The sequence below is a fragment of the Gallinula chloropus genome (assembly GCF_964237585.1).
Source record: "Gallinula chloropus genome assembly, chromosome: 4".
Taxonomy (NCBI): domain Eukaryota; kingdom Metazoa; phylum Chordata; class Aves; order Gruiformes; family Rallidae; genus Gallinula; species Gallinula chloropus.
In genome coordinates, this window is record NC_140088.1 from 44,138,825 (window position 1) to 44,166,535 (window position 27,711).

General features: G+C 41.7%; 1 protein-coding gene across 1 annotated transcript in view; it reads left to right on the top strand.

Annotated features, from left to right (window-relative positions):
* Positions 1-17,914: 17,914 nt before the first annotated feature.
* SIPA1L1 (signal induced proliferation associated 1 like 1) overlaps positions 17,915-27,711 on the top strand; it is a gene marked incomplete at its 5' end in the record, with an annotated part of 79,852 nt that continues 70,055 nt past the window's right edge. Inside the window, one exon of the mRNA XM_084262819.1 lies at positions 17,915-19,412. Within this exon, the coding sequence (XP_084118945.1) occupies positions 17,915-19,412 (1,498 nt within the window). The remainder of the gene's footprint in view (positions 19,413-27,711) is intronic.

Here is a 27,711-nt window from a genome sequence, read left to right on the forward strand (position 1 = left end):
AGGATGAGCAGCTGGGGAGGAATACAGAGAAACTGTCCAGGCAGCCATCAATCGTGTTAGGAAAGCTAAAGACCTGACAGACTTCAATCTGTCCCACACAATGTCCTTTTTCCTAACTTGGAGAGACATGAATCTGATGCATAGGTAAGGAATTGGCTGGATGTATACTTGAAGAGTTGTGATCAATGGCTCAGTGTCCCAAGTGGAGACCAGTGACAAGTAGCGTTCCTTAGGGGGGAGTGGTACAGGGACAGCATGCTGGAAAGAAGGCATGCCATCCAGAGGAACCTTGACAGGCTGGAGAAGTGGGACCGTGCAAACCTCATGAAGCTCGATCGGGCCAAGTAAAAGGTCCAGCACATGGGTCGGGGCAATCTGAAGCAGAACTTCAGGCTCAGCAGAGAATGGATTTAGAGCAATTTTGGAAGTTTCTTTCATAAGAGAGAGATCAAAATGAAGGCAGGATGAGAGAGTTGGGGTGGTTCAGCCTGGAGAAGACTCTGGGGAGACCTTATAGCAGCGTTGCAGTACCTGGAGGGACCTACAGAAATCTACGAAGGGACTGTTTATCAGGGAGTGTAGTGATAGGGCAAGGGGGAATGACCTTAAGCTAGAGAAGGGTAGATTTAGATGAGATAGAGAAGTAGCTTTTTACTGCAAGGTTGGTGAGACACTGAAGGGTGTTGTCCAGAGAAGCTGCAGCTGCACCCTCCCTGGCAGTGTTCAAGGTTGGATGAGGCCTTTGGGCAACATGGTCTTGTGAAAGATGTGCCTGCTCATGATGAGGGGCTGGAACTAGATAATTTTCAAGGTCCCAATACAACCATTCTTGGATTTAGTTAAAACTTGCAGCCAATGCAAATGTAGCTACAACTGCTTTTCATCTGAGATGGTAATATAAATAGCATATATTCTTATTATTAAGACAAGAAACCAGCTAAAGCCTGATAATAAATCGTAGTCAAGAACTTAAAAATAGCTCTTCTGAATCAGACAACTGCTATATCTCCTTGTATGGAACAGAAAGGGGCGAGAAAGCAAATAGTTATACATCTTGTGTTTGTTTTCTTAGTTTCTAGAAGCCTGACTGAAGAACTTTATCAGCTGCATGTTCAACTACTTGCACTTGAAGCCCTTGATGAGATGATATTTTCTTTAGCAATATTTTTTTTGACTGATTTTTAAGTTTCTTTAAGTTTTGGCATCCCTAAGTCATGGTTAATAAGATTCATAGTTGAATTACATTAACTTGGGTGTTGTATAGAAATTCTCTGTTTCTAGGGTAACCGAACTGCTTGTAATGTTTCAGGAGGCAGACGATGACCTCGTAGCACGTAACTCCCCATGCCCCTTTCAGAATTTCTAAGGCTCTCCTTGCTTTTTGCTGCCCAGGAGCATTGAATTAATGTTTCCAGAGATCTGTCTGCAATACCTGCAAATGTTGTCTTAAAGTCACAAGAGGTTGATGTAGGAGTTTCCATTCTATATGTATGTCTCTTTCTCCTGGGAGTATTCGTAGATATGGGGGAAATATTCAGTTCCGTCCTGTAGAGGTATCTCTGCAACTTTGCATTCTGGCTGTTGCATCTCTTCACTGTTCAGTCTTTTGTTACCAGCTCAAATAACTGAGCAGACTTTGATGTGTTTTCCAGATCATACACAACAGTGTTGAACTGCATGCTCCCCATGGAAGAAGGTTTGCTAACCCCTCTCCGTTGTGGAAGTGATCATGTACAAATCCTTTTCCTTGTATCCTGTCCTTACTCATTCATGAGGCTTTTCCCTTTCATCTTCTGATGGTCCTTTTTTTTCTCGCAGTCTTTAGCAAGATATTTTATTGGAGGATTTAGGAAATCAGCCACATATGAAGCAGATATGCCTCATAGTAGATCAATTCTTTAAAGGAATCGTCCAATAATTTTGGCAAAATGAATTATTGTATTTGTTTTTCTTATGCTTAGTTTCACGACCACATAGGTGACTTCAAACAATTTTTAATCAGCTGAGAATGTAGATGTTTTGTGAGAAATCTTACCCTATGTTACATTACATTCTGAAGTGGTAATGTTTTCATTTACTTGCTTGATGAATCTTATCTTTGCAGTATGAAGGAGTACGGATTATATGTAAACAGTCAAATTGTCTCAGGACTATGAATTTTTCTTAAACTACTTGTCACTCCTGTTAGCCTGTAAGAAAGGATGAGTTTAAACTCTTGGCCTCTGAACCAAAATACAACAGGGTGAATTGCCCTGGGCAGTTGCTGGATCTTTATTAAAGATTAAAATGAATTGGAAACGTCTTGTCTGGCTGTAAAAAAAATTCTCTGGTGATATTTTTACAGCAGCAGTTTACAAACAGATACTTAATTGAAGAAGCCTAAAGACTCCAAAATCTGTTTTGTTCCACTGCAGAATTCCTGCCTTCCCATAATCGAATTTTGTCATTGTATTAAGAGCTTTGCTCTCTCTTCTGAGGTAGTGAGCTACTAAGAGTATTAGAAACTTCATAGGTATAATTTTCGTTCTCACAGTTTACATGTATGAAGTTTGCAGTTAGAGTGATTGCTTATCCTCAACGGGACTTCTAGCAAGTCTGTATGAATGCGTGGGTGAGCAGAAATGGATCTAAAAGCACTTCTGTGATCTTAAGGATCCATGCTCACTGAGCCATCTCTCACTACTCAAAAACTTATGGAGTCTGGTAAATGAGGCCTGGATGATGAGGATGAAGGGCAGAGTAGCAAAAGGAAAAAAAGTATCTGTAGAACCAGTCATACAGTGGTTTTAGGTGCAGCAGCTTTTTCCTGCCTCTGACCTCCTCCAAATAGATATGCCTGCTGTAATCTCATTGCTGTGCTCAGAGTAGGTTGGAGGATTAGAGGTGGTTTAGTGAGGACTACAACCCCAGCTGAGCTTCCGCCCCCCCAAACACATCCATGCACATAAGTCAGCTTAGTTACACTGGCATCTTTGTGTAAAATCCTAGACACTTAAATTTATGTCAGTATTGAAGAGGATTTCCTTCAGTGAGAGAATAAATTATGTTTTGGGAGCTCTGGTTTCCCCATCTGTTTGGGTTCTTTGTCCATTGGAAATCTCCCTTCTCATCAGGGCTGTGGAAATTCAGAAGTTGCCCCCACGGTCAGTCAAGGCTTTTGTTTGCTCTCATCTCATGAGGCACATCTCACATTTGTATTTGTGCTTCAATTCGAAGACTGTTGCTTAACAGCTTGCTGCCTACTAGTGGTAGCACGCCTACTAGTGGTAGCACACCGGAGTTCTTCAGGGCTTAAAAGTGGTGTCTCTGTGCACTTGCAAAGCACCGGTTTAAGTGTGACATCACAATGTTTGCCTGTGTTCAACCCCCACCCGTTTTGTGGGTGGGTTTTGCTGAAGGATCATCATCACCCTAATGCTGCTGCTATTGTAACCAAGGGGACATTTTTCTTTCTTACTTGGCGGTGCTGACATCACACTGGTTACTGAATCAGCTACTGAAATTGCTGTGAGAGAAGGATTTTTCTTAAACGTCCCCAGGAAGACTCTGTGTTCCAGTACAGAAGGATGAGTTGCTTTCAACAGCAATGATATCACTCAGCAAAGGAGGTGTAAAATCCTTTAGTCTATACGGGGTAGAATCAAGACCTGATCTTTTTTGAAATGTAAAACGCCAGTTGTGGAACACAGATACAATCCCTTTGTGATCAGAATCCTACCAAGAAGTTATTTGCAGTGCCTCACAATTGCTGATGTTTTCAAGTAGCTTTCAGATGTTGATCCGGCTGACAGATAATATGCAATATTGATAAAATTCCAGTTGTAAAGTAATAGAAGAATGTCTAAAACCTACAAAAGTGCTTAAGGCACAGCTCGGTGAACTGAGGAAGGTGCATTTGGCTTCTGAGTGTTGTGTTACTAAAAACTCCTGAGAAATCCTAGCAGGGCCTTCAACATGGGAAGAAGAGATGTGGCTCCAGCTGGTGCAGCAGGATTCATTTCGGCTCAGTGTGAGCAGCAGGGAGGTGCATTAGCCCTCATAGTCTGCTTTTCTCAGAGGCTCTGCAAGGACTTGGGGGTGTAGTGGTGGCAACAGGAACTGTGGAGGATTCTGCAGGCATCACCATCCTTGGTACAAGGATGAGCCGCAGCCTTTATACTGATGAATGATGGTTCAAGGTGATTCATCTGGTTTAAAGTTGTCTGTTAAGACTTTTACCAAGTCCTGTATGGCTGGGGAAAGCCCCCTGTGCACACCTCAGGGGTGAAAACTGGTACAAGAATGTGATTTCTTTTTCAGAAGGGGTTAAGAAACAGCCTTGCTGAACTGTTATCAATGTGATTTTATATAATGAACCATAATCAGAAATAGTATGCAGGGCTGATTAAGGCTGTTGATGCAGTGAAACAGGAATACACCCACACATGTACTTTCTGTAGGTAATTTGCTTTTGAAGGTTTAGCATTGGAATCTAAATGATTTAAAAATCTTTTTTTCATTTTATAAAATGTTTTGCACGCATGTAAACCAGGAGCAGATGTAGATATTTCCTTTTACTGACTATAGCTGGGGGAAAAAAAAAGAAAACCACATAAGGCAAGAAGGCTTTTGCATTGTACTTCCTTGGGTTTTAATGCAAAAACCTCAAGTAGACACACTGGGCTATGTTTTGGTTTCAGTTAGATAGAGCTAGGTTTATTCTTCTTGTTTCTGTCGCATACTGTAGTCAAACTAAAGAGTGAATCCACTGGTCTTGGCCTGCAAGGGTGGTTGGTGGGGCATCTGTAGGGTTGTGAAACCAGAGGTGTGCCTGCATAGACACAGGGGCAGGTCAGACACACACCAGTTTACTTATGCTTTGAGATAGCTAGCAACATCCAACCATCCAGCTCAATCTGCCTCTTATGTTTAAAGATGCCTGGATGAAGTGCCAGTACTGCTGGCATATGTGTGCTTGTAATAGACTGATTCTTATTTAAATTGCTAAGTGTGTTTTTTAGGTGTCAGTGCCACCTTGCTTGCTCTTTTCAGTTTCTATCTTGCTTCGCCAGCTTGACTGTCTGGATTCGTGACCAGAATTGCTTATGTTGCTTCTCCCTGCTATTACAGCTTGGTGTTAGCTACTTTACACAATAGGTTGTGCACAGACTTTCACATTCACTCCTTAAAAGTTGAAGTATGTGGCCAGCTAGGTCCTGTTCTTCCCTTGTAGCTACTGGAGATAACTCTGTGCCTTCAGTGAAGCTCATCTAGCTATCTTTAAAATTTAAGTACTGCCTATTTGGATGTTTTCAGTTGGCTGTATTATAAAGTGTATGTTATAACTATAGCGTATACCATACGTGTGCCATTAGACCAAACGGTACCGCTTGTCTGTTGGGGGCTGCTACGACACCTACACAAGAGAGAATTTCTAAATAATGAAAAACCCTTTCTTGCTCTTGGTGTGAAGAGTTCTTGTTCTATTTAAGTCTTTTGAAATCCAACCTGAACACCCACTCGTAGCTCTGTGCTCACAAGAAATGAATCAACCAAAATATTTATATCTAGCTTTATTATTTTCTAAACCATAAATGTTGCAGTAATGCAGCATGCAGGTTTCTGCTGAGTAACTGCATATTTTGGCAGGTAAAGCTTTCTTATTTCCCTCTTCCCACATTGTTTTATTCACCCTTACTAGGTCTTGAAACATTTACAATGTGAAATACTGCCTTACACATAACCAATGTGGCTTTTGTCCTGTGTTCTTGTGTATGTTCCCATATGCAAAAAGACTGCCATTGGAATATTCATTCAGTTAGCAAAGTACGAGGTCTGTGTAGCTGCACTGCATTCTCTGCTATGGATTTAGAGCTGCTTACTAGTTTATAGATCAGTCTTTTGGATTTCACATTGAAAGCCTCAGACATCCTTTTCAGTTTTTGAGGTGATCTCATTAATGAATGTGACACACTCATCTTTATCACCAGATGCCTGGTGTTTAAAATACCATTTCAGTTGTTAACAGATCACATCCATACTTTTCTGATAGATTTTCATACCTAAAAAGCCCTGGTGAACACTTGCCTAAGACAGTGTTCCTTTTAGTCTTGATTTTAAAGGATGTTGGAACTATCTGCAGGAAAAATAACAAGAAAAGCTATATGGAGTCCTCCGTGGAGCTTGAGCTGTTTATTCCTTTAGAGCCATAAAGATGGTATTTTGGAAAATAAATTTGTAATACACATGGCTGTCAAAGGACAAAAAGCTCTTTGTATGTGTTTTCTCAAAAGTAGCAAAGTGGATTATCCCCAGGGATCTCTGATGTCATGCTTGCTTATGTTATATAAGAGTTAGATGCCTAAAAGCTTTGTTTGAATTTTAGATTTTGGGTTTTTTTTCCTGCTGGATTTATGGACCTCATTTAGATACAGATAGCCTGTGTGTCAAGTGGTAACCAGAGATGGTTTTCCTTTTTGGTCTGTGGGATGATCCCCATGCTTAGCCCTGAATGAAAACCAACATAATAAATGAATAAATGTATTCCTCTGGCAAAGATCACAGCCTTTTTAATTTAGGAATATCCATTATATCGGAGGGCTGAAAGGAGTTGCCGTTGGCACTGCACAAAGAATATGTAGTGACTTACTGAATCGATTGTCATGCTTTACCATAGAGGCATAGAATGGCCTGGGTTGGAAGGGATCCCAAGGATCACAGAGTTCCAACCCCCCTGCCACAGGCAGGGACACCAACCTCCAGGCCTGGAGCTACACAATGTTGCCCAGGGCCCCATCCAACCTGGCCTTGAACATCTCCAGGGATGGGGCATCCACCACCTCTCTGGGCAGCCTGTTCCAGCACCTCACCACTCTCTCTGTAAAGAACTTCCCCCTAATATCTAATCTAAACCTCCCCTCCTTTAGCTTCAATCCATCCCCCTTGTCCTGCCATTGTCTGCCCTTTTAAAAAGTTGATTCCCCTCCTGTTTCTCTGCTCCCTTCAGGGACTGGAAGGCTGCAATGAGGTCCCCCCGCAGCCTTCTCTTCTCCAGGCTGAAGAAGCCCAGCTCCCTCAGCCTCTCTTCGTAGGGGAGGTGCTCCACATGCCTTCTCTGTGAACAATGTAAATGAACAAAAATGTTATTTTGTCTGGTTAAAGATATTATTTGTGGGCGTGCATAAAGTGGGCTTCAGAAAACACAAAACGTGGTTCCAGAAGGAAGATTGCATCCAGTGCCCAGTTCCCCCCTGCTTTGAGGTAGACAGTATTGAAGAAATGCAGCATACAGTAATCCATCACCACCAGTAGAATGCTGGTATAGATGTTTGCTAGTGATAGTGATGTAGAATCCTTTGAAAATTAATATGTGAGCAATTTTGAAGCCTGTTCCATTGTTCCAGTGAAAGGATACTAGAGTCTGGCTTGTCAATGGAATTGCATGTCCGAGCCGTACGATTGCAGGCAAAGCATGAAGCTGATGGTCTAAGGAAAAATGAAAAGAATGGAAAAGAAGAAAATGAAGAGTTGCTGGAAAATATTCTTGCTTTCATATAAAATGAGTTGGTAATTTTGGGGCTTAAATCTTCTAAGGTCAGTATTTAAAGAACGAGAGTTAGAACTTAACCTAGTTTAGTTTTTAAGGGGGGTTTTTTTGTTTGTTTGTTTGTTTTTTAGTTCTATTGTTCTAAATCCAGTTCTTTACCCTGATATACCACTCTTCTTTCCAGGGCTTAAAAGTATAGCCATAGAAAATTTATGATTTAAAAGTAGTAAACTACAATATTGTTGAAAAGATACTACTGAGTTCCCATTTCTTTTCCCAAAGAATTGATAATGGAAGGCAGAGGAAGTTTGGGATGAATGCATCTCAGTTTGAATGTTCCAGTGGTCCACAGTCATTTAAAAAAACCCACATAAAACAATTGCCCAAGTTTTTCCTTACAAGCCTCTGTCTTCCTTTAAAGTTTTTAATGGACTTTCCTCCTTTCTGGGCGTTGTGCACTTGACTGTATGTGGCAGTCCCTTGAAACAGAAGCTGCTGCGTTTCTTCTGAGGATAACTTTTGGATTACACACTTCCTTGTCTGTTTGAGCACATGAACTCATAAAAGAACCCCTCTTACTCTCTGTAGCCCTTGTATGACTTTACAGCCTGGACTGTGACTTTCGGTATCATTATTTTTATGCTGACCATTTTCAATACAGTGGATACCTAATACACATCTGCTGTGGAGCCTTTCCCAGGTTATTGGGTTCTGGAATTCACAATTCCCTGTAGAAACATAGGGAAAAAATTCAATGTTAGGTTTAAACTTGTTTGCTTTTCTTCATGTAACAGTAATGATGGCGGATAATTCACAAAGTATGTAAACCATAAGTAGTGGTGGGAACTATTGTTTAAATGACATCAGGATTAATTACAGTGTGCGCTTATGTTATATTTTTGTATGTCTGTCTAGAGTATTCTGACTTGCTTTTGAGAGACAGCATTAACATCTTGTGTGTAAATATATGTAGATATATGTATAGAAAAATATAGATAGCATTTATGCCTACACAGAAAAGTAAAACTCCTTTGTAGGGGAAAATACTTTAACTTTGTGTGTACCGTCATAAGAGTACTGTTTAGGTAGACCAGTGGACATATTTTAATACATTATGTGGGAGGAACCTTTTTTTAGCTGCAGATTTCAAAAATACCATGTTTCAGTAATAGCTTGAACATGATTTTTACTTTACAAACATACAAACACGGTGCTTTATCTGTGTAGCTTCCAGGTGCTTTCTGTTTTGGGTTTTTTTTTCCTAATATACAGGAACAAACTAATGATCTACTTTGTTTTTTCATAGAATGCGTTAGGTTGGAAGGGACCTTTAGAGGTCATCTGGTCCATCCCCCTGCAGTGAGCAGGGACATCTTCACTAGATCAGGTCGCTCAGAGCCCCATCAAACCTGACCTTGAATGTCTCCAAGGATGGAGCTTCCATCACCTCTGTGGGCAACCTGTGCAATATCTCACCACCCTCGGAGTGAAGAACTTCTTCCTCGGGTTTCATCTAAACCTGCCCTGCTCTAGTTTAAACCATTGTCCCTCATCCCATCGCTCCCTGCCTTTACAAACAGTCCTTCTTCCTACCTTTCCTGTAGGTCCTTCAGGGACTGGAAGGGACTCGGAGGTCTCCCTGGAGCCTTTTCTTCTCTAGGCTGAACCAGCTCAACTCTCTAAACCTGTCGTCTTAGGACAGGTGCTCCAGCCCTCTGATCATACCCGTAGCCGTCCTCTGGACCCACTCCAAGAGGTTCACGTCCTTTTTGTGCTGAGGGCTCCAAAGGTGGGCACAGTACTCCATGTTGGGGTCTCACCAGAGCAGCATAGAGGTGGAGAATCACCTCTCTTGACCTGCCACGTTTTCAGGTCAGTAGGTAAGGAAGCAAATTCATGGAACAGATATTAGCTATTTGGAATCTTGAAGAAATGGTCATTTGCTTGACGAGATGCTCAGATGTCTTTTGAGTGACTTTTGCTTTGGGAGCAGTGTGAGGTCTGCAATCCGAATCAGTGCCCCCAGATTGGTGGGGGTAGAGCTTACTTGCTGCTGAGGAGGTGCTGGTGCACAGGTGAAGGAGTGATGATGATGCAGGAATTAGAACACCTTGTGTAGGCATCTAGCAATGATCTCCCTGCTCCTAATTCTCTCTAGCATAGCAGCAGTGTCTTTAAAGCAGAAGCAATGTTGAAGAGTGTGTATCAATATGAAATGCTCTCTAGGTAGTTAATACAGGGCTTGCTGGGAATAAAGCCTGCTAATTGTAGGTAACATTTAACTTTCACTTCTGAAAAGCTGCTTTTGTTTCTCCCTCAAACACATCACTCTCTGATCAGTCAACCTTTGGAGGAATGGGGCACTGTGGAGTTTTGGGAGCTGGATGGCTTTCCTGGTGATGGCAGAACAGCTCCTTGTGATTTCCTTGGTACATCATGAGTTTTGGGAGAAACAAATGCAGCCACAGGGCAAAGGAATGAAATGGTATAGGGAAAAATATTTTAGACACCAGGGGAGACAATGAGTTATTTGGTTATTTTTAATGATTGTATCAAAGTGGGGATACAGTCCAACACCTGTCATAGAAATAATTAACTTTGAGTTGCACACCAAACTTCTTAGAAGCTACTGGAAACTTAGAGTTTGGCTAGGCACCCTCTTTCTCCTCCTTCAAAGCTGAGGTGTTTTGCTTAAAGCTGACAGCTGTGGGATGTTGTGAGACATGTGGTGATGATGGCTGACACTCGCACGCACAAGCATGGCCAGCAGGAACGTACCCGACAGTGCAGCACAGAGACCACAGGCTGAGCTCTGTGCTGATCGGTGCTGACGTGGTGCTGGAAGCCAGCTTGTGGCTGGGCTGGAGGAGAGGGTGGTGTGTGTGCTGTTCTGCTATGAGGGTACGAGCGAGGACGCGAAGCCTCAAGCAAGTGCATCCGTGGTATGTACAGCAACTACCCTGAACGGGTTTGTGGCTATCAGTAGGTCAGAGGCTTGCAGTATCAGACATTAGTCACTGATTAGCTTGGGCACTTTGCAGATAAGTAACTTCTAGAAGGGTCCACATGCTGGGGAGAGCGGCCTGTGTGTTTCTGGAACCATTACCCAGGAATGCAGCATATCAACAGGTAGAAACTGGAAAAGAAATTCGGAGAAACGTGACTTAGAAAAAAAGGTGGGTGGGTGTGGGGATGTGTGTGTGTGTGTGTGTGAGGGGTGGTATAAATGCAACTCGCTTTTCAAGTTGTTAAAGATTTCCTTTCTTGAGGGATGGTACCTGGGAGCTGGAGTGTTTTGCTTTTCTGCTTTGGCACTGGTTTTGAGTCGCTTCCTAGAGCACAAGTGCGGCTCTCAAAAATAAACTGTTGCTGTTAGTGGTCTCAATCCAGGAATAGAATACAGTGGAGCATATAGTAAGACTTGTCAGCATCTTCAGATCCTGTAAGTTAGCTTCCAGGAAAGGGATTCTGGATTTAATTGGCTAAATGAGGAACAGTGATACCAAAATAGAACATGACCGTTGAAGAGGGAATGACCATGTGCAGTGCTTTCCCCCCTCTCTCTCCCCCTCTCTGTCTCAGTTAAAAGGAGTTTTACAGGGTTTGCTTCAGCAGCAGTTACTTGTGCACGGGAGTATTGTGATAGCCTTATTGTAATGAATGGCTACAAAATTGATGTGAAAAATGAGGATGTAATTCTGCCTGGAAATATTCTAGTGTCTAATGAACAGGATATCATAATGGAGCGAAATGTGCTGAAGTGCATGGGTAGGGGATTACCATCCCTGCATTCCTACACCCATCTCACTTCAATAGCTTTTGTTATGCTTCATTTGCCATCCCGTTACGTCATGAACATTTTACCCCTGATCACAGGCCCGTATGGTTTGAGTGTGACTTGGTGGTCTTCTGCCCAGCAGCGTGCTCTGAGCCAGACAGTGTTTTAAGCCCGCTGGCTAGCAGGGCTCCAAACCTGAGCAAGCTACAGCAAGTAAGTTCAACCTAGGCACCCTTCTGGGGGGATCACACGCCCTCTAGCTGGTGAGGCATGTGGCAAGAGCACAGATGGTGATAACTCCCATTAATTACTGCTATATCTGAAAATCAATATTGCCTTGCCTTAGTTGGTATAGTTTAGAATCATAGAATCGCCTGGGTTGGAAGAGACCCTTCAGATTATGGAGTCCAACCACAGCCTAACCCTGACTAGTCCACACTAGATCATGTCCTTAAAGACTTCATCTGCACGCCTTTTAAATCCCTCCAGAGATGGTGACTCCACCACCTCCCTGGGCAGCCTGTTCCAATGCTTGACAAAACATTAGTGTGAGCTACTTCAGACAACAGCATTAAAAACGAAATGCAATATATTAACTCTGAGCAGATCGGTGAGGGTGTTTGTGTATATAGCTACGGATGGCACTCTCCTTAGAGCAAAGATTCTCTTCCAAGGGTTAGGGAGCAAGGAAAACAGAAAAAGGCTGAGCCTTGCTGACATGCAGATGAGTGGCAAATCTTGTAGGTAACACGAATTGGGGAGGAGAAAGAAAAGGTACAGGGAATCTACCTTTCATCTTTGTGGAGCTGACAATTTTCAGAAATTCAGCAATTCCTCTAAGTGTGACAAAAATAAAACTGATAAGCTGGTGAAATACCCAACACTATTCTTCCAACAGCCTCTCAGTTGATAAAACCTTCCTGTGAAAGATGAACCTTTTAACTTTCATCATTCTAATTGAAGGAAAGTAACCCTGGGAAGAAAAGGATAAAGTTAATAATAGGTAACCACATAAAGCCAAGTATTTCTAAAGAATAAATTGAATTTTTCTGCTCTGGGGAATTCATTTTATGAAATTAGACATTATTTTGTACATAGAACTTAATTGGCTGATAAATGAATGTTCCCCCCTTGGATTTGATCCGTGATATATTTCAAGTAAGAATTTGGGACACAAATAGATGAAGCTTTCATATATAAAACATTTTCATTGTTCTCATTTATTTTTCTGGGTTTAGAGGAGCCACTTGTTTTCAGGTGTTATGGCAATGCCAGATCTTTCCCCAGTAAAAGGTTTCTGTCTGTAATATGTGCATTTTGCACCGAGGTTCCTGGTTGTCTATATGTCACTAAATGCTGAAATACATATATATATATAAAATAATATATTATTCTTTTGGCTGAGGGAGGAGAGAAAGGGGGTGATGGAGGCTTGGCAAAAGTGAGGCTTTTCTAGAATTTGAAAACTGATTCCCTCATTCCCAAATTTTAATTACAAATTGACACTTAAATGAGGGCTGACAGTGAAATATGAAGCCCTTCCTCTGCAATATTATGAATCGTAAATAATTTGGTGCCCCAAATCAATCTGTCAACATCAGAGTGTTAGGATCATTAGTGCCTGTGATCCTGCGGTCTGAAGTCTCAGCATGTTCCCAGCAGCTAACACAGTAATTATTAAACCTCTTCAAGTTAGATTTGGTTGTGGGTAAAGTCACTACTTTGTGAGGAAGAACAGCACAGTGCCACATAAACGACTTATCTAGGAAGAACTGGAATTGAAGGTCTGAGTATTGATGTGTCAGGCTTGGTCTTGTTTCCATTCAATAAACCAGTAGATGTGGAACGATTTGGCTACCTGCATCCAAGATAAACACCGATTGGTGTGCTGTAGGTGTATGGGGTTTTCACTAGCCTGAGCTGATTTGAGCAAGACCTCAGTCTATGAGATGAAATATGAGTTCCTTATATTTGCTTCTTTGTAATCCAAAAGTCTCTGGACAAAATATTGAACTGGTTGGGTCATCTTTGTTTTCCTGGTGGTTAACTTCAGTCAGAAGTTGACTCATCTGCCTTTTTGGAATGGCGTAGGACTGTGAAACTCTTGGGATTCATCTACAAGGACCTTTTAGTTTGATCAGGGTGGTTCTTTGCCCTGTGGCTGGAACCCCAGGTTTAGAGGAGGGAACAAACTGATGAAAAACTTATAAATAGAAAAGGAAAGGATGAAAACAGGTCTGTTTATTCTCAATTTCAAATGAGGCCCAAATGCAAAGTACTCTGCTGGAAAAAAAAACCAAACCAAAACAAACAAAAAACCAAAAAAACTTTGTCCTAGGGATTTGAGACCCATTTTGAACAAATCCTTGGCTTGCTAAGCTGGATATTGCATGCAATCTCATAAGCAGATCATCGGTTTCCCAAGCTTGATCTCTTAACTATTTTTTAATTTATATAGTCAGTACTAAATGTCAATGTATCTCTCTCAGAAGTTTTTGCATGTGGTTTTCATTTATGGCTTTTTTATCTGTAGGAGTTCATCTGGGTGTTTTCTTTGCTTGCTTGTTAAGTTCAGATGAATTGGAGAAACATGTCCTTGCTGTGCTAGTTTGTCCTTGCCATAGTCTGTTCTTAGAGATATTTGTAGCTCTACTGTGAATTTTTTTCCTGTATTGAAGTAGTATCAAAATAGGAACTGTTACTCTTCACAGTTACTGCTGCTGCCTTTAGAAGAAGGTACCATAGTGCCTATTTTGTAGTTCCACCTGATTTAATAGACTATGGATTTAGTGTTAGCAATTCTGCTACTTCAATATTTTAACTTTCTGCAAGTTTTCCGGTTCGCATCATCTTGTTATTGGTACCTGATGGTTACTTAAATCAACCCTGATTCACCTTATCATAGAATCATAGAATGCTTTGGGTTGGAAGGGACCTCAAAGATCATCTTGGACCCACCATGGGCAGGGACACCTTCGCTAGACCAGGTTGCCCAAAGCCCCATCCAACCTGGCCTGGAACAAGTCCAGGGATAGGGTTCCTACAACCTCTCTGGGCAGCCTGTGCCAGGGCCTCACCACCCTCAGAGTAAAGGATTTCTTCCTAAGGTCTTTGGTGCTGTCCTGTTGTGTACATAATGCATATGAGAAAATACTGAAGTGCAGATTGCAGTTACTGTTCCTTTTCATTAAACCCAATAACCTGTGTAGTCAGGGCCTATCCTTTTGGAGTTTAAAATGTTTTTAAATGTAATCTTCTCACTTTATTTTGGTTGTAGCTAATAAAATTTTTTAGATCAGACTGTTACATCTCAAATTAGACACTGGCATAAGGAGGGCTAGGAAGCAACAACGGACAGCATTACAGTCCTGTTTAACTTAGGTGATTTATTTCACATAAAAAGACACAGACAAAGGTGGAATTCAGTTTTTTAGAGTGTGGTATCAATTCCTACCTTTAACCATTTATTGCCTGTATTCTAGCTGGTACAGCAGATGAAGTAGGACAGTTTGAAAAACCTGCAGGATATGAAACTGCTGGTCCCCAGAGTTGAGGCATCCTTAATGCTGAGTCAGGGATGGAGAAAGTTACTTCCTTTGGAAAATGTCCTGTGTGGTTGTGTAACTAGTGACTGTACAATGCATACAACAGGTGAAGAATAAATTCCACAGAGTGCTTTTTTGATTGAGATATATATGTGTGTGTGTGTATATATGTATATTTTACATACATGATTATATAGCTATATATCTTTATTTAGGATGGTTGTCCCAGAAATTCTTAAACAGAAAGAAAAAAAATAATGGAGGGGTGGGGTGACAACACTTGGTAGCATTTGGATGTTTACATGGTTAATAGCAGGCTTGGGAGACTTTTAGAGAAACTCTGTGAACTTCTGCCCTTGAGTTAATGAGAAACTTGCAGGTTACCTGTTTCTGTAAGGACCAGCATTGGAGGGGGAGGAGATGGATACTTTGCTTTCAGAGGTATGATGATGAGGGACAGAAATCTTGAGTTTCGTTGCAGGCCATGAAGAGGTGTGTGTGGTAGTGGTCACTTGTCCTTAAGCCTGTTTTGGGTGCCACCCTCAGCTGGACCGTTCCTTCACAATTCCTCTTAACCTGTCCTCCTCCTGCCCTGAAGTCCGTACAGTTTTCATTCTATTTTCCTTCCATTCTCCCTGCACAAGCCAGTCTCTGTAGCCCTTTAGAAAGGACTACACAGTGTTCCCATTTCATAGTGCTTATTGCATAAACAATATTCGTTATGGCACCACTGAAAACCATAGACAGAGCCTTAAGTTTTGTGGTGTCTGGAGGGGAAGTCTTACAAGGAGAGGCTGAAGGCCCTTGGTTTGTTCAACCTGGAGAAGAGGAGGCTGAGGGGAGACCTCATCACAGTCTGTGGCTTCCTGACGAGGGGGAGCAAAGGGGCAGGCGTCGATCTCCTGTCCTTGGTGGCCAGGGATAGAACCCAAGGGAACAGCATGAAGCTGCGACAGGGGAGGTTTAGGTTGGATGTCAGAAGAGGTTCTGTACTGAGAGGGGGGTTGAGCACTGGAACAGGCTCTCCAGGGAAGTGGTCACAGCACCAAGCTGGACTGAGGTCAAGAAGCATCTGTGCCGTGTTCTGCCTTGTCTGGGTCTCTGTGGAGCCAGGAGTTGCACTCAATGGTCCTTATGGGTCCCTTCCAGCTCAGGAGATTCTACGATGGCACACAGTGTTGGCGTTTTTCCTTCCTTGATCTGATTTGTGTGCAAGGTTGTTTTCACCAGCTTGGTTGATCCTTAGGCTCTTAGGAGAGTGTTTGAAACTTGCAGAAGGTGACAGCTGACAGTACAGCAGTTCTGCAGCAGATGCAGGAGCAGACTGCCTTTCTAAAGCTGTTCCAATTGCACAGGTAGCAGAAACTGTTGTTCTGTCAGTATTGTTGTAGTAAAATTACAAGGAAAGTAACTATACACTTAGGGAAATGGCTGTGCAACTGCAATAATACCCTGGATCACTTGCACCCTTGTTATGCTTGCATTTTAAGTGTTCTTTATGTGTCCAGCTCTATATAAATAGCAGCTATTTCCAAGCAGTGCTGTCTGTGGCAAGGGAAGTTAAAGCATGCCGCCTTTGGAGGCAGAAAGTGCCCCAGCTTGATGTTTAATTAGCATGGAGCAAAATACACCAGGGTTCTGAGAAGAGGCTGCAGAAAGTACCAGTTTCCCTGGAAGCATCAGGAAGCCTTGATGTGTAGACAATGCAGCATTGTCAGCGCTGTGCTGGTTCAGCAGCGTCTCTCTGCACACATTTGGCAGATACCTAAAGGCCACACTTTGTGTAATTGTTTCAGCCTTTGAAAATTATTAACTGCTCTGTGTTAAAGGATGTACAGAGCCATGCAAGATTTTATCTTCACAGTCTCATGCTTTTGTCTTCTACCAGCAAAGGGTGTATTTTGTGGATTATTTTTTTTTAGCAGTAGTATGCTAACTGCTTTGTAATCACTTTGGTACTGATGAGGTATGGGAAAGCATTTAATTTCCAGGGCTTTCTAAAACTGGATTATGCAGGAGCTGTGGCAGACAATATTTTGTTAGCCGAGGAAATAAAGGGAACTTTTCCTATCAAGTTACTTTAAAACTATGCAATTCTGTTTAGCCTTAGTCTCTCTATATATGGTGAAATCTGGGCAGAAGGGACTATCCAGCTAATCCACAAATAAGGCTGTGCAAACCAGAATAAGCGATATTGACAGCCTTTCTCTCTGTTATCAGCTCATAATCTTTTTGCTAATGAGTTTCCTTCCTTTTTTTTTGTTAGCACATCATAGTTATTTAGACTAATAGAAAAATTGAATAGGCATTGTTAATGCCTAATTGCATGACTTGTAAATGGTAAATTTTTTAAAGCCTTTATAAACAAAATTTGAAGTCCTGATCTGGCTCCTCTATAGTTTCTGCAGGAAATGTATGCTGTATGTGTACTTCAGCTGGGGAAATTACCTCCCTGCTTATGTTTTGTAAAAGGAACTGGTAGCCAACTAGAAAGTATTGTTAATGGGAAAAACTTGGAATTAGGTGTAGAATCCAAACAGAAAAGTATTTATTCAGAAGGCAAACCAGCAATATCTAGAAAGCTCTTTGTCAATCTGCTTTTTTGAGGTGATCAATGAGATTTAAAAGCATGGTTGGTAGAAATAATAATTCCGTGTAATAATTACTGTGATAGTTTCAGCTATGAAAAAAAGTTATGTATGAAATGATGAATGCCTTTATCTCCCTTTTTCTCTCTTCTAGGCTTAGAAGAAGCATAGGCGATTGGATTACAACTCTTGATGTGTTGGAACACAAGTGGTGTTAAAGCAATTTCAATGCATTGGATCATGGCTGCTGCTTAACATGCTAAAGTTAAAGGAAATAATTGCTTATCAAAACATACCAAGTATCTGAATTTTCTAGACATTCTGCATTTAACTGTGTCCTTAAATGTCCATGATTAAGATCTCATGCAACCATTCTATATTTTGGAGACTCTTCTCCAAAAGAGAACAGTGCATTTAAAAAGCAGAAATGACTGTGTTTTCTCTTGGAACTTACTAAGGTCGAACATACTGAAAGATCATGACCAGCTTGAAACGGTCCCAGACCGAAAGGGCTGTTGCCACTGGGGTATCAGTCGGAACAGATGGCACCTCCAAAGTCCACTCGGATGACTTTTACATGAGGCGCTTTAGGTCCCAGAATGGCAGCTTAGGGTCTGCAGTCATGGCGCCGGTTGGACCTCCTCGCAATGAAAGTTCCCATCACATTACCTCTACTCCCGGAGTCCCTAAAATGGGGGTCAGGGCAAGGATTGCTGACTGGCCCCCAAGGAAGGAGAACATCAAGGAAGCAAGCAGATCCAGTCAAGATATTGACACATCAAGTTGCCTTGACAGCATGTCTTCTAAAAGCAGTCCTGGGAGTCAGGGAAGCTCTGTTAACCTGAATGCTAGTGATTCTGTCATGTTAAAGAGCATCCAGAGCACGCTTAAAACCAAGACCAGGCAATCTGATAATCTAGACTCCAGGTTTCTTACACCTGATGGCTATCCCAGTTCTCCAAGGAAAGCTCTTCGCAGAATAAGACAGCGCAGCAACAGTGACATTACCATAAGTGAGCTTGATGTGGATAGTTTTGATGAATGTATTTCACCCACTTTTAAATCTGGACCATCTCTGCACAGGGAGTATGGCAGCACATCTTCCATAGATAAGCAGGGAACTTCAGGGGAAAGCTTTTTTGACTTATTGAAGGGCTATAAAGACGAGAAGTCTGATCAGAGAAGCCCAGCCACAAGTAAACTCAGTGAACTTCTGATTGCCAGTGGAAGCAAGGGTTCAGGGTTCTCTCTAGACGTGATAGATGGACCTATGACTCAAAGGGAAAACCTGAGACTCTTTAAGGAAAGAGAGAAGCCGCTCAAGAGACGTTCGAAATCAGAGACAGGAGACTCGTCTATTTTTCGTAAGCTGCGGAATGCCAAAGGTGAAGGGGAGCTTGGGAAGTCTTCAGATCTTGAAGATAACAGGTCAGAAGATAGCGTCAAGCCTTGGACTTGTCCAAAGTGCTTTGCTCATTATGATGTACAGAGTATTTTATTTGATTTAAACGAAGCGGCAATCAACAGGCATAATGTTATTAAAAGGCGGAACACAACCACAGGTGCATCTGCTGCTGCAGTAGCATCGCTTGTCTCTGGACCCTTGTCCCATTCTGCAAGTTTCAATTCTCCAATGGGCAGCACGGAAGACCTGAATTCAAAAGGAAGTCTCAATATGGACCAGGGAGATGATAAAAGCAATGAACTTGTGATGAGTTGTCCATACTTTCGTAACGAGATTGGTGGGGAAGGGGAGAGGAAGATCAGCCTTTCCAAATCTAATTCCGGTTCCTTCAGTGGATGTGAAAGTGCCTCATTTGAGTCGACTCTGAGTTCTCATTGCACCAATGCTGGAGTAGCAGTTCTGGAAGTTCCCAAGGAGAATCTGATTTTGCATCTGGACAGAGTGAAAAGATACATTGTTGAACATGTAGACCTTGGTGCATATTATTATCGAAAATTCTTCTATCAGAAAGGTAGGTAAATTTTATTTCTTCTAGTGTTTTAGTAATGATTTCTTGGTTTAACCCTACAAAATTCCATACTTGCAAGAATCATATGGGGGTTTTAATCAGCAGCACTTAAACACGGTGTATTCTACCTATTAGTACGTGCTGTTTCTAGTAGTGTCTTTCACAGTGGTGGACTAAAAAACTGTTCACTTTGTTAGTATTGATAATACAGAACAGTTGGCAGTGGCTACAAATTATAAAGGTCTTGAAACACAGCTTCGGTATCCATGGGAGTGGACAGGGAGTGGCACTTGAAAGGTTAAAAAAGAAAATATCCTAAAATATGACAGCTTTCTTCCCTACCCATCAAGACTTGATGTACAGGAATGCAATGGAATGCACAGCTCGGAAAGTTAGTATTTAATAGCTTGATCATCTGTTTAAAAATGCAGGGGTTTTTAATTTTAAGTCAATACTACCGTATAAAGATAAAAATCTGTCTTCCTCTTGCTATATTCTTTATAGTCATTCTAGAAAGAAACTTCCAGCTTGTCAGCTTCTGCAGAAAGGAACTCCCACTGTATATACCTACGTGTGCGCACACGCCTGTGTGGCAATGCAAATGATGTGTCCGAAAGAGTAGAGCACAGCAGCTCTTCTGCTGATTCAAGCAACAGGGATGCCTGGATAAAATGAAGTGTTGGTTTAAAAAAAAACCCTCCAGCTTGTTAACTGTGTGGTACAGCTAATAATCTCATCCTCTGTTTTTCTCTTGCGTTGAAATATATTCATCTCCCACCTCTTCTTCCTGCATTGTCCCTTGCTTGGGTGGCTCTTGTCACGGTTTCCATGGTCTCCTTGTTCTGCAGTCTTGCTATAGGGCCTTTCCTGCATGGCTTTTCAGAGTATTGATCCATATCCTTTGGTGAGAAGAGAGGAAAAATACTGGTTTCCTGAGAATAGTAAACCAGATGGGCAATACAGGATGAGGTATGTTTGGAGGGGAGAGACCAAGATTAGAGACACTCGCCTGCGATTACCTTCCTGACTGTCTCCCTCGGGAACAATTTGATTCCTTATTGCTCTGGTGAGCTTTGCAATCAGCAAATAAACGTGTGGTTTCATGTTACAGCTGACATTTTTTTGACAGCATTTCGGCACTTAAGGGGAAAGACTTTGTTCCTCCCCCTTCCTTGTACCTGTTCTCTTGTTTTCTGAAAATTTGATAAGCTAGTTTGGTTTACTAACCAGGCAGAAACTTTGCCGTTACGATACACGTGCTTTTTGTTGCTTGGTTATTTCTCTCCAGCTTTAGTGAGTCAAATCAGTTCTGCTTGCCCAGTGAGCCTGGTACCAAAGCCTAGTGCCAGGTATAAGTGGTGAGGGTGAACAGCTGCAGAGGAAGGATGTGTGAGTGGGATTTCAACCCTTAGGCAGCAGCAGTTTATTAGTTTGGCTTATGCTTAAGGGAAGCCACACCTTTGTGCTGCTGTGATGCTAGTCACTATTATATCTTCATCTCTTTCTAGTCCTAATTAGATAAAATTAGGTGAATTAGATAAAATCGACATAGCCCAGTTCCTAAGGGCATTCGTGAGGGGTGACCAGATAGGGAAGTGTCAGTATGTGTATGGAGTGGAGTTGGTGGGGGAGAAGCAGCTGTTAATTTTTTTCTTAAGCCCTTAAATAGGATTTTAAATTCACTGTGCTTGTGTTCAATCCAGCATGCACAGGCCTACCAGAGATCTGTGGCTGAAAAGGAGTGTACTTGGAAGCCTCATCAGATATGTCCAAATCCCACGGTTCTATAAGCACGTTTTGTTGCCCACCCAGTATATCGTCTTCCCCCAACAAATCTGAAGGAGATGGGATAGCGATAAAACTTAAAGCAGCATTAAAAAAAGAAGACAACAAAGGAAATCAGTTGTAACTGCAAGTTTTTATAACATGAAACGAGTAAGGATGCAGAAACTTCTGTGTTGGATCTTAGTGATGTTGTGAGCAGAAAAGGCAGTGACAGAAGGCAGTTTCGGCAGGATCAGCTTGTCAAGTCAGCAGGCCTTGGGTAATTTTGTCATCTTCAGAGTTTGAAGCAAGGAATTCTGATTTGGCAACAATAGCTTCTGAAGATGTCAAGTGAGGGAAATTTCGCAGAATTGGAGAACTGTTGAAGTAATCCTACAGCTTGCAAAGAATAAAAAGCAATAACCCAAAGTATTGTAATCCTTTAGTTTTCATTCCAATCTGAAATAAAACAGGTGTTTTGGTAACAGCAAAGAGCTGCCAATTAAAAGTCATTAATAATGACAATCAGCGTGATTTAATGAAGAGTATGTCTAGTCACCAAAAAAAAACCCCTCATTGCTAATCTTTTGTGTCTTAGAAAAAGATGAAAAGGAATGAAAACTATTGCATTGATATAGTCCCTTCTAATTTCTCCAGGGTAAATTGGTGAGATACTGATGGTGACTTGACTGAAATACATAATTATATGGAATAATAGTTAATTTTTTACAGGTGGTGCTACTTAATGATAGTGATGTTAGTTAATGATAGATGCATCTCCAGTTTTAGCAATATACAGGGTAGGTAGAGCTGCAGCGTTATTAACGTGGTCCAAATGAGAATATCTTAATCTAGTTAGTGTCAAATATTTGCATGTGACGTTTATGGGTGAGTCTTGCATAACTTCATCGATGAATGCAAATGGATGAGCATTGTATGTTATGTCCCTTCCTGGAGCAGTGGTAAAAACTACTGATATATAATGTTCAAGCCTGGTGTCCAGACCTTTAAATGCGAAAATACTGGTGGAGACAGTTTAGTGGAGGTTAGGAAAATTGTACAGCTATTAGGGAAAAGAACTTTATAATGGTAGTTCCCACAGTAGGATTTATCTCTTTGGCTTTCTATCTGAGCTAGTTGTGCAAACTCCCTGTGTGTACTCAGTGGTGAGGAATGAACCTTACCTGGTGGTACAAACTGCAGTCCTGGTTGCACAGCTAACATAGAGATGTTTATGTGTACTGGAGATGAATGCTGCTCTTACCTTGCAGAAGATACATTTGCAAGGTAGCTGTCTAAAGGTGTATTTAATAGGGGAGCTTGTCACTAGAAATCTTAAGTCTAGACGTTCATAAGCACTGAGATGCATAGTAATGCTCATGATAAAAGAGGGGGGCAGGAAGCCAGTACAAGAACGAATTTGTGAAAATTGCACAAATTTGACCTTGATTAAGCTTTGAACGTAAAGGATATCATAGGAATCACTAAAGTTTGTCATTGTTTAATTTCATATGGGGCTTTTGTATATGACGTTTTCCCTTCTCTTAACTTCAGTGCCTGAAAAGAGAATTTCTGACCTGTTTGAGTTAAATAACAGGGTGTCTTCTGACATATCTGTTTCCTAATAGGGTAATCTTTTGGAATCTTTTAAGATGCCTCTTTATTGGAGTTCAGATAGATGTAGGTAGATGGTACAGTAAGGCTGACTTCAGCTAGGTATCAGTGTGCTTTCTCACTTGGTGCTGTAATAGTGCTTCCAGCTTTTGCTGCTTAGTTGTGTCTGAGGGCAGCTCTTATAATTTATTCCCTCTGGGTTGAAATCAGAGTACTGGCAGAAAAACACAAATGAGATCATTAATGACAAAACAGTGTCTCAAAGTGTGCTGGTACTGGGCAAAATTCTAAGTCTGTGATTATTGAAATAAAATCTTTTGTCTCTGGATGCAGTGCTTTTAGAATTAATTAGAAGGAAAACAGTCTGGACTCATTTGGGTGGTCAGGTTAAACAGTCTCATTGCTATATTAAAAAACTTTGATTTTCTCACCTCTCCTTGCTGTCTGTTATTTTATAAACCTCAGCTGCTTTATTCCCTCAATCAGGTTTTGTTGCCCTCTTTTGAACCTTTTCCAGTTGAGATCAGGGGTCAGTATGTAAGACGCAAGCAAACCACAGACTTTATGTAGTATCATCACATTTTCTAGTTTCTGCTTAGAAATTCCAAATGTCTGGCCATAAGTTATAATCAGGAATTGAATTTCTTTCCCATACGTGGGTGAAAGTTTTGCATATTTATTCTGGATGAAACCTTGTAAATGTTTGTACATGTAGGTAACAGGTTATTTATTAGCAGTAAAGCATTTTTTGAGGAGAGGCGTGCTTATTAGCCTATCTGTAACTTGGTATTAAAGCCACCTTTATTATCAGTAATAAAACCACGGGGATCCGTGGGCCCAAGCCAATGGTATGAGTTTCAACAAGGCCGAGTGCTAGGTCCTGTGTTTTGGCTGCAACAACCCCCTGCAGCACTACAGGCTTGGGGAGCAGTGACTGGAGAGCTGCCCAGCAGAGAGGGATCTGGGGGTGTTGGTTGACACTCGGCTGAACGTGAGCCAGTGGTGTGCCCGGGTGGCCAAGAAGGCCAACAGCATCCTGGCTTGTATCAGGAACAGTGACCAGCAGGGTCGGAGAGGTGGTCTTACCCCCTGTACTTAGCCCTGGTGAAGCCGCACCTGAAGGACTGTGTGCAGATTTGGGTGCCACAGCATAGGGAGGACACTGAGGTGCTGGAGAGGGTATAGAGAAGGGCAACTAGGCTTATTATGGATCTGGAGAACGGGTCTTACGAGGAGAGGCTGAGGGAGCTGGGGCTGTTCAGCCTGGAGAAGAGCAGGCTGAGACCTTGTTGCTTTCTACAGCTACCTGAGAGGAGGTTGTAGAGAGGTGGGGGTTGGCATCTTCTCCTTAGTGAACAGCAATAGGAAAAGAGGAAATGGTCTCAAGTTGCCCCAAGGGAGGTTCAGATGGGATATCAGGAAGAAATTTCTTCACCAAAAAAGTGGTGAAGCATTGGAACAGGCTGCCCGGTGGGGGTGTGGTGGAGTTGCTCTCCCCAGGGGTGCTTAAAAAAACAGGTAGATGAGGTGCTTTGGGAGATGGTTTAGTGGTTCAGTGGTGTAGGGCTAATGGTTGGGCTTGGTGATCTTGAAGGTCTTTTCCAACTTTGATTCGTTGATCCTATATTCTATCCCCAAATCAGTACCTTTCCATTATGTGGCTATACTAACAGAAAATTGACAGTTATCAGTCTGGTCATGAGCAGCAGCAGTCTGAAGACGGTACAGGACTGAGGTGTAAAAACACTGCCCTCTTGTTTCTAGAGACATGCTGGGTAGAGTTTTTTGCTGCTGTAAATGCAGTCGGTTTTGAGGGAAATGCTTGGTGCAGAGTTTCATTCTGAAGGGAAACATTTGGGATCTTTTACTTCTAGTCTGATTAGACGAATTATGTCACCATGATATCCAAAGATAAACAGGTTAAAAGCATAAAAGAACCTCCTTGCTCAAAACCCAGTGTATTTACTTGGATTTCTTCTACAAGGGAAACTTGTAAATTTCTGCTGGGAAAAATTAGTGTTTTCACTTAGGCTCTTTCACAGGAGAAGTGTCTTTTGAATTACATAAGTGTTTAACTATTTTTAAAAGCACTTATCATCAGTTTTAAAGACCAGGTACAAGCAATTAGTTATTTCCTTTTTGCGTGGATTTATAAAGTAATTTATGGCTGTTGCTAGTTGACTCCTGAAGGTCTCTTAATTTAATCATTTTTCAACAATATTTTAAATGAAGTAATGTCGTAGAATCATAGGGGTTGGAAGGGACCTCCAGAGATCATCGAGTCAAACCCCCCTGCCAAACCAGGGTCCCTAGCCCATACTGCACGGGGAGGTGTCCAGACGGGTCTGGATTATCTCCAGAGAAGGAGACCCCACACCCCCCTGGGCAGCCTGTCCCAGGGCTCTGTCACCCTCACTGGGAAAAAGTTCTTCCGCATGTTGGTGCAGAACTTCCTGTGCACCAACTTGAGGCCATTGCCCCTTGTCCTGTCCCCACAGACCACTGAGAAGAGGCTGGCCGTTTCCTCCTGTGTCCCATACTTAAGATATTTATAAACATTAATAACGTCCCCTCTCAGTCTTCTTTTCTGAAGGCTGAACAGTCCCAGGTCACTCAGCCTTTCCTCATAGGGCAGATGCTCCAGGCCCTTAATCATCTCTGTGTTCCTCCTCTGGACTCTCTCCAGGAGATCCCTGTCTTTTTCATACCAGGGAGCCCAGAACTGGACACAATACTCCAGGTGGGACCTGACCAGGGCAGAGTAGAGGGGGGGGATCACCTCCTTCGACCTGCTGGCTGTGCTCCTCCTGATGCCCCCCAGGATCCCATTGGCTCTCTTAGCCACCAAATGTCAAGCTTGAAAAGTGTTGCTTTCGATGAGGTTCTGTGTGGGGCGGAGGAAAAAACTCTTCTCTGTGCTATTCCTGTGCAGCGTAAAATTCTTTCATAGATGTGAAGTATCCCTTCTTTTTGTGAAGTATCCCATGAAGACTGAAGAGACATGGGTAGGAGAGAAAGAAAGATGACTGCCCCATGTAGAGTGAAACAATAGAGGGCAAAAGACATTGCCTGTTAGCAGAGGAGAATAAAATTTCATACCCCTCTGCATGCATTTTCCCAAATTTAATAGGACAAAGAGAAAAAGCTCTATTAAATGATACAAAATTCTATAGTTTCTTCCAGTTTCAAGTATTCCTCTTACCAGCCTTCCAAAATGTATTTTCTCTTCAAGATGCAGCATCAGGTCTCCTGAGAAAAGTCTCTATCTGAATTTTAGACTATACTGCTTACAAGATGTATAAATATTATCTTCTGTGCAGTTATCAGTACAGAAAATTCTAGCATAAGTTTTGGTCTCCTCTAGAATGTGTTACATTATTTTTTTTTTCTGCAAAATTTTCTGTTGTGTAAGCAAAGTGCCTCAATTTTTTAAGTCACTAAGGAGTTTAGGGTGGAGATGTCCAGGTCGTTTCATGTTTTGGAAGCTGGATAATATGCTAATAGAAAACTGATCTTATGTTCTCAGCAGTTGTATTGTTTGTGCGTTGACCATCTCTGCCATAAACTGTTTGGTGAGCTATAAACATCTGGAAAAAAAGCAGGTTTTAATGGATGAAGAACAGCAAGGGTGTTAAGGTGTTTGGGGTTTTTGAACAACAGAAGGTCTTTCTGACATTTACCAGGCTCATGTGAGGGGAGTCATAGAAAACCTTAATTAGGGTTATTTTGATGGTCTAATTTATTCATAATCTCCCACTCATGACTAATTCAGTCACCCAAAACTTACGCCAATATTTGCACAAGATTTTTAATAAGAGTTTTGACTCTTAATTACCTCTGTGCAGAGAATGGGCTTTTGATGACTTGCAGAGGAATGTGGTGAAACGCAGGCTTTATGATGCTGGGAGCATATTTCTCTTATGTCTTGCACAGTCTGTAGTTTGAAATGGGAAACATAGAGAAAAGGGTGATAAAATACCAGATACTGGGGCATAGAACCCTCCAAGGGCTTAAAGGGGTGGGCAGCTGTGTAAAGACAGAGGTGTAATTCTGGGGCATAGGTGAGCTCGCACAGATAGAGCACCTACATGAAAAGCATTCAGTCTGCTGGAGGAAAGTATAGCAAGAACAAGTAAGCACAATTTTCACAGAATCACAAGGTTGGAGAGGACCTTTAAGATCATCAAATCCAACCGTTCCTGTCCTGTGCTAAACCATGTAAACCTAAGTACCTCATCTACCCGTCTGTTAAACACATCCAGGGTTGGCAACACCCTCCTTAGGCAGCCTGGTCCAGGCCCTGACAACTCTTCCAGTAAAAAAAATTTTTCTAATATCTTTTTAAAAAGAAATAGAATAAAAAAATTAGGCAGTCAAATTTTTAACACCACAAGTGATTATTCTTTGGAAGAATGACCAGCATTCACTTTGCATGGATGGAGTGTACTTCAGCACCTATTTTTAGAATCTTTAACGTGCAATTCTTGACAGGGACATTAAAATATTTTATATTTTATCTCTAGAGCAGAATAGCTCATATTAGACTGCTCTGAAAGTTCTTTTTGTTTTAAGAATAACAATCTGTATGTAGCAGTTCAGGCAGCATGCTTGTACTTCCTTTCAGGGCAGTTACATCTTTTTTTCATTCCACTGAATTTCACATTTCTTCCTTGAACTACTGAATTTTCAGACAGCTCCAACTTTCTATTTTTGCGCCCGTATAAATTCATTCATATATGCAGACATGCAGCATATGGAAAGATATGATAGAGGGCTTATTTTCCTTGTGCAAGGCTTGACTTCTGTTTTTTGACAGTTTCTCTTAAATTCTCCTTTCAGTTATTGTATGTTGGAATTCAGTTGTCCTTTGAGATTTGTGCAACTTTATTCAATATATTGCTGCATTCGTGGTGATGTACCTCTG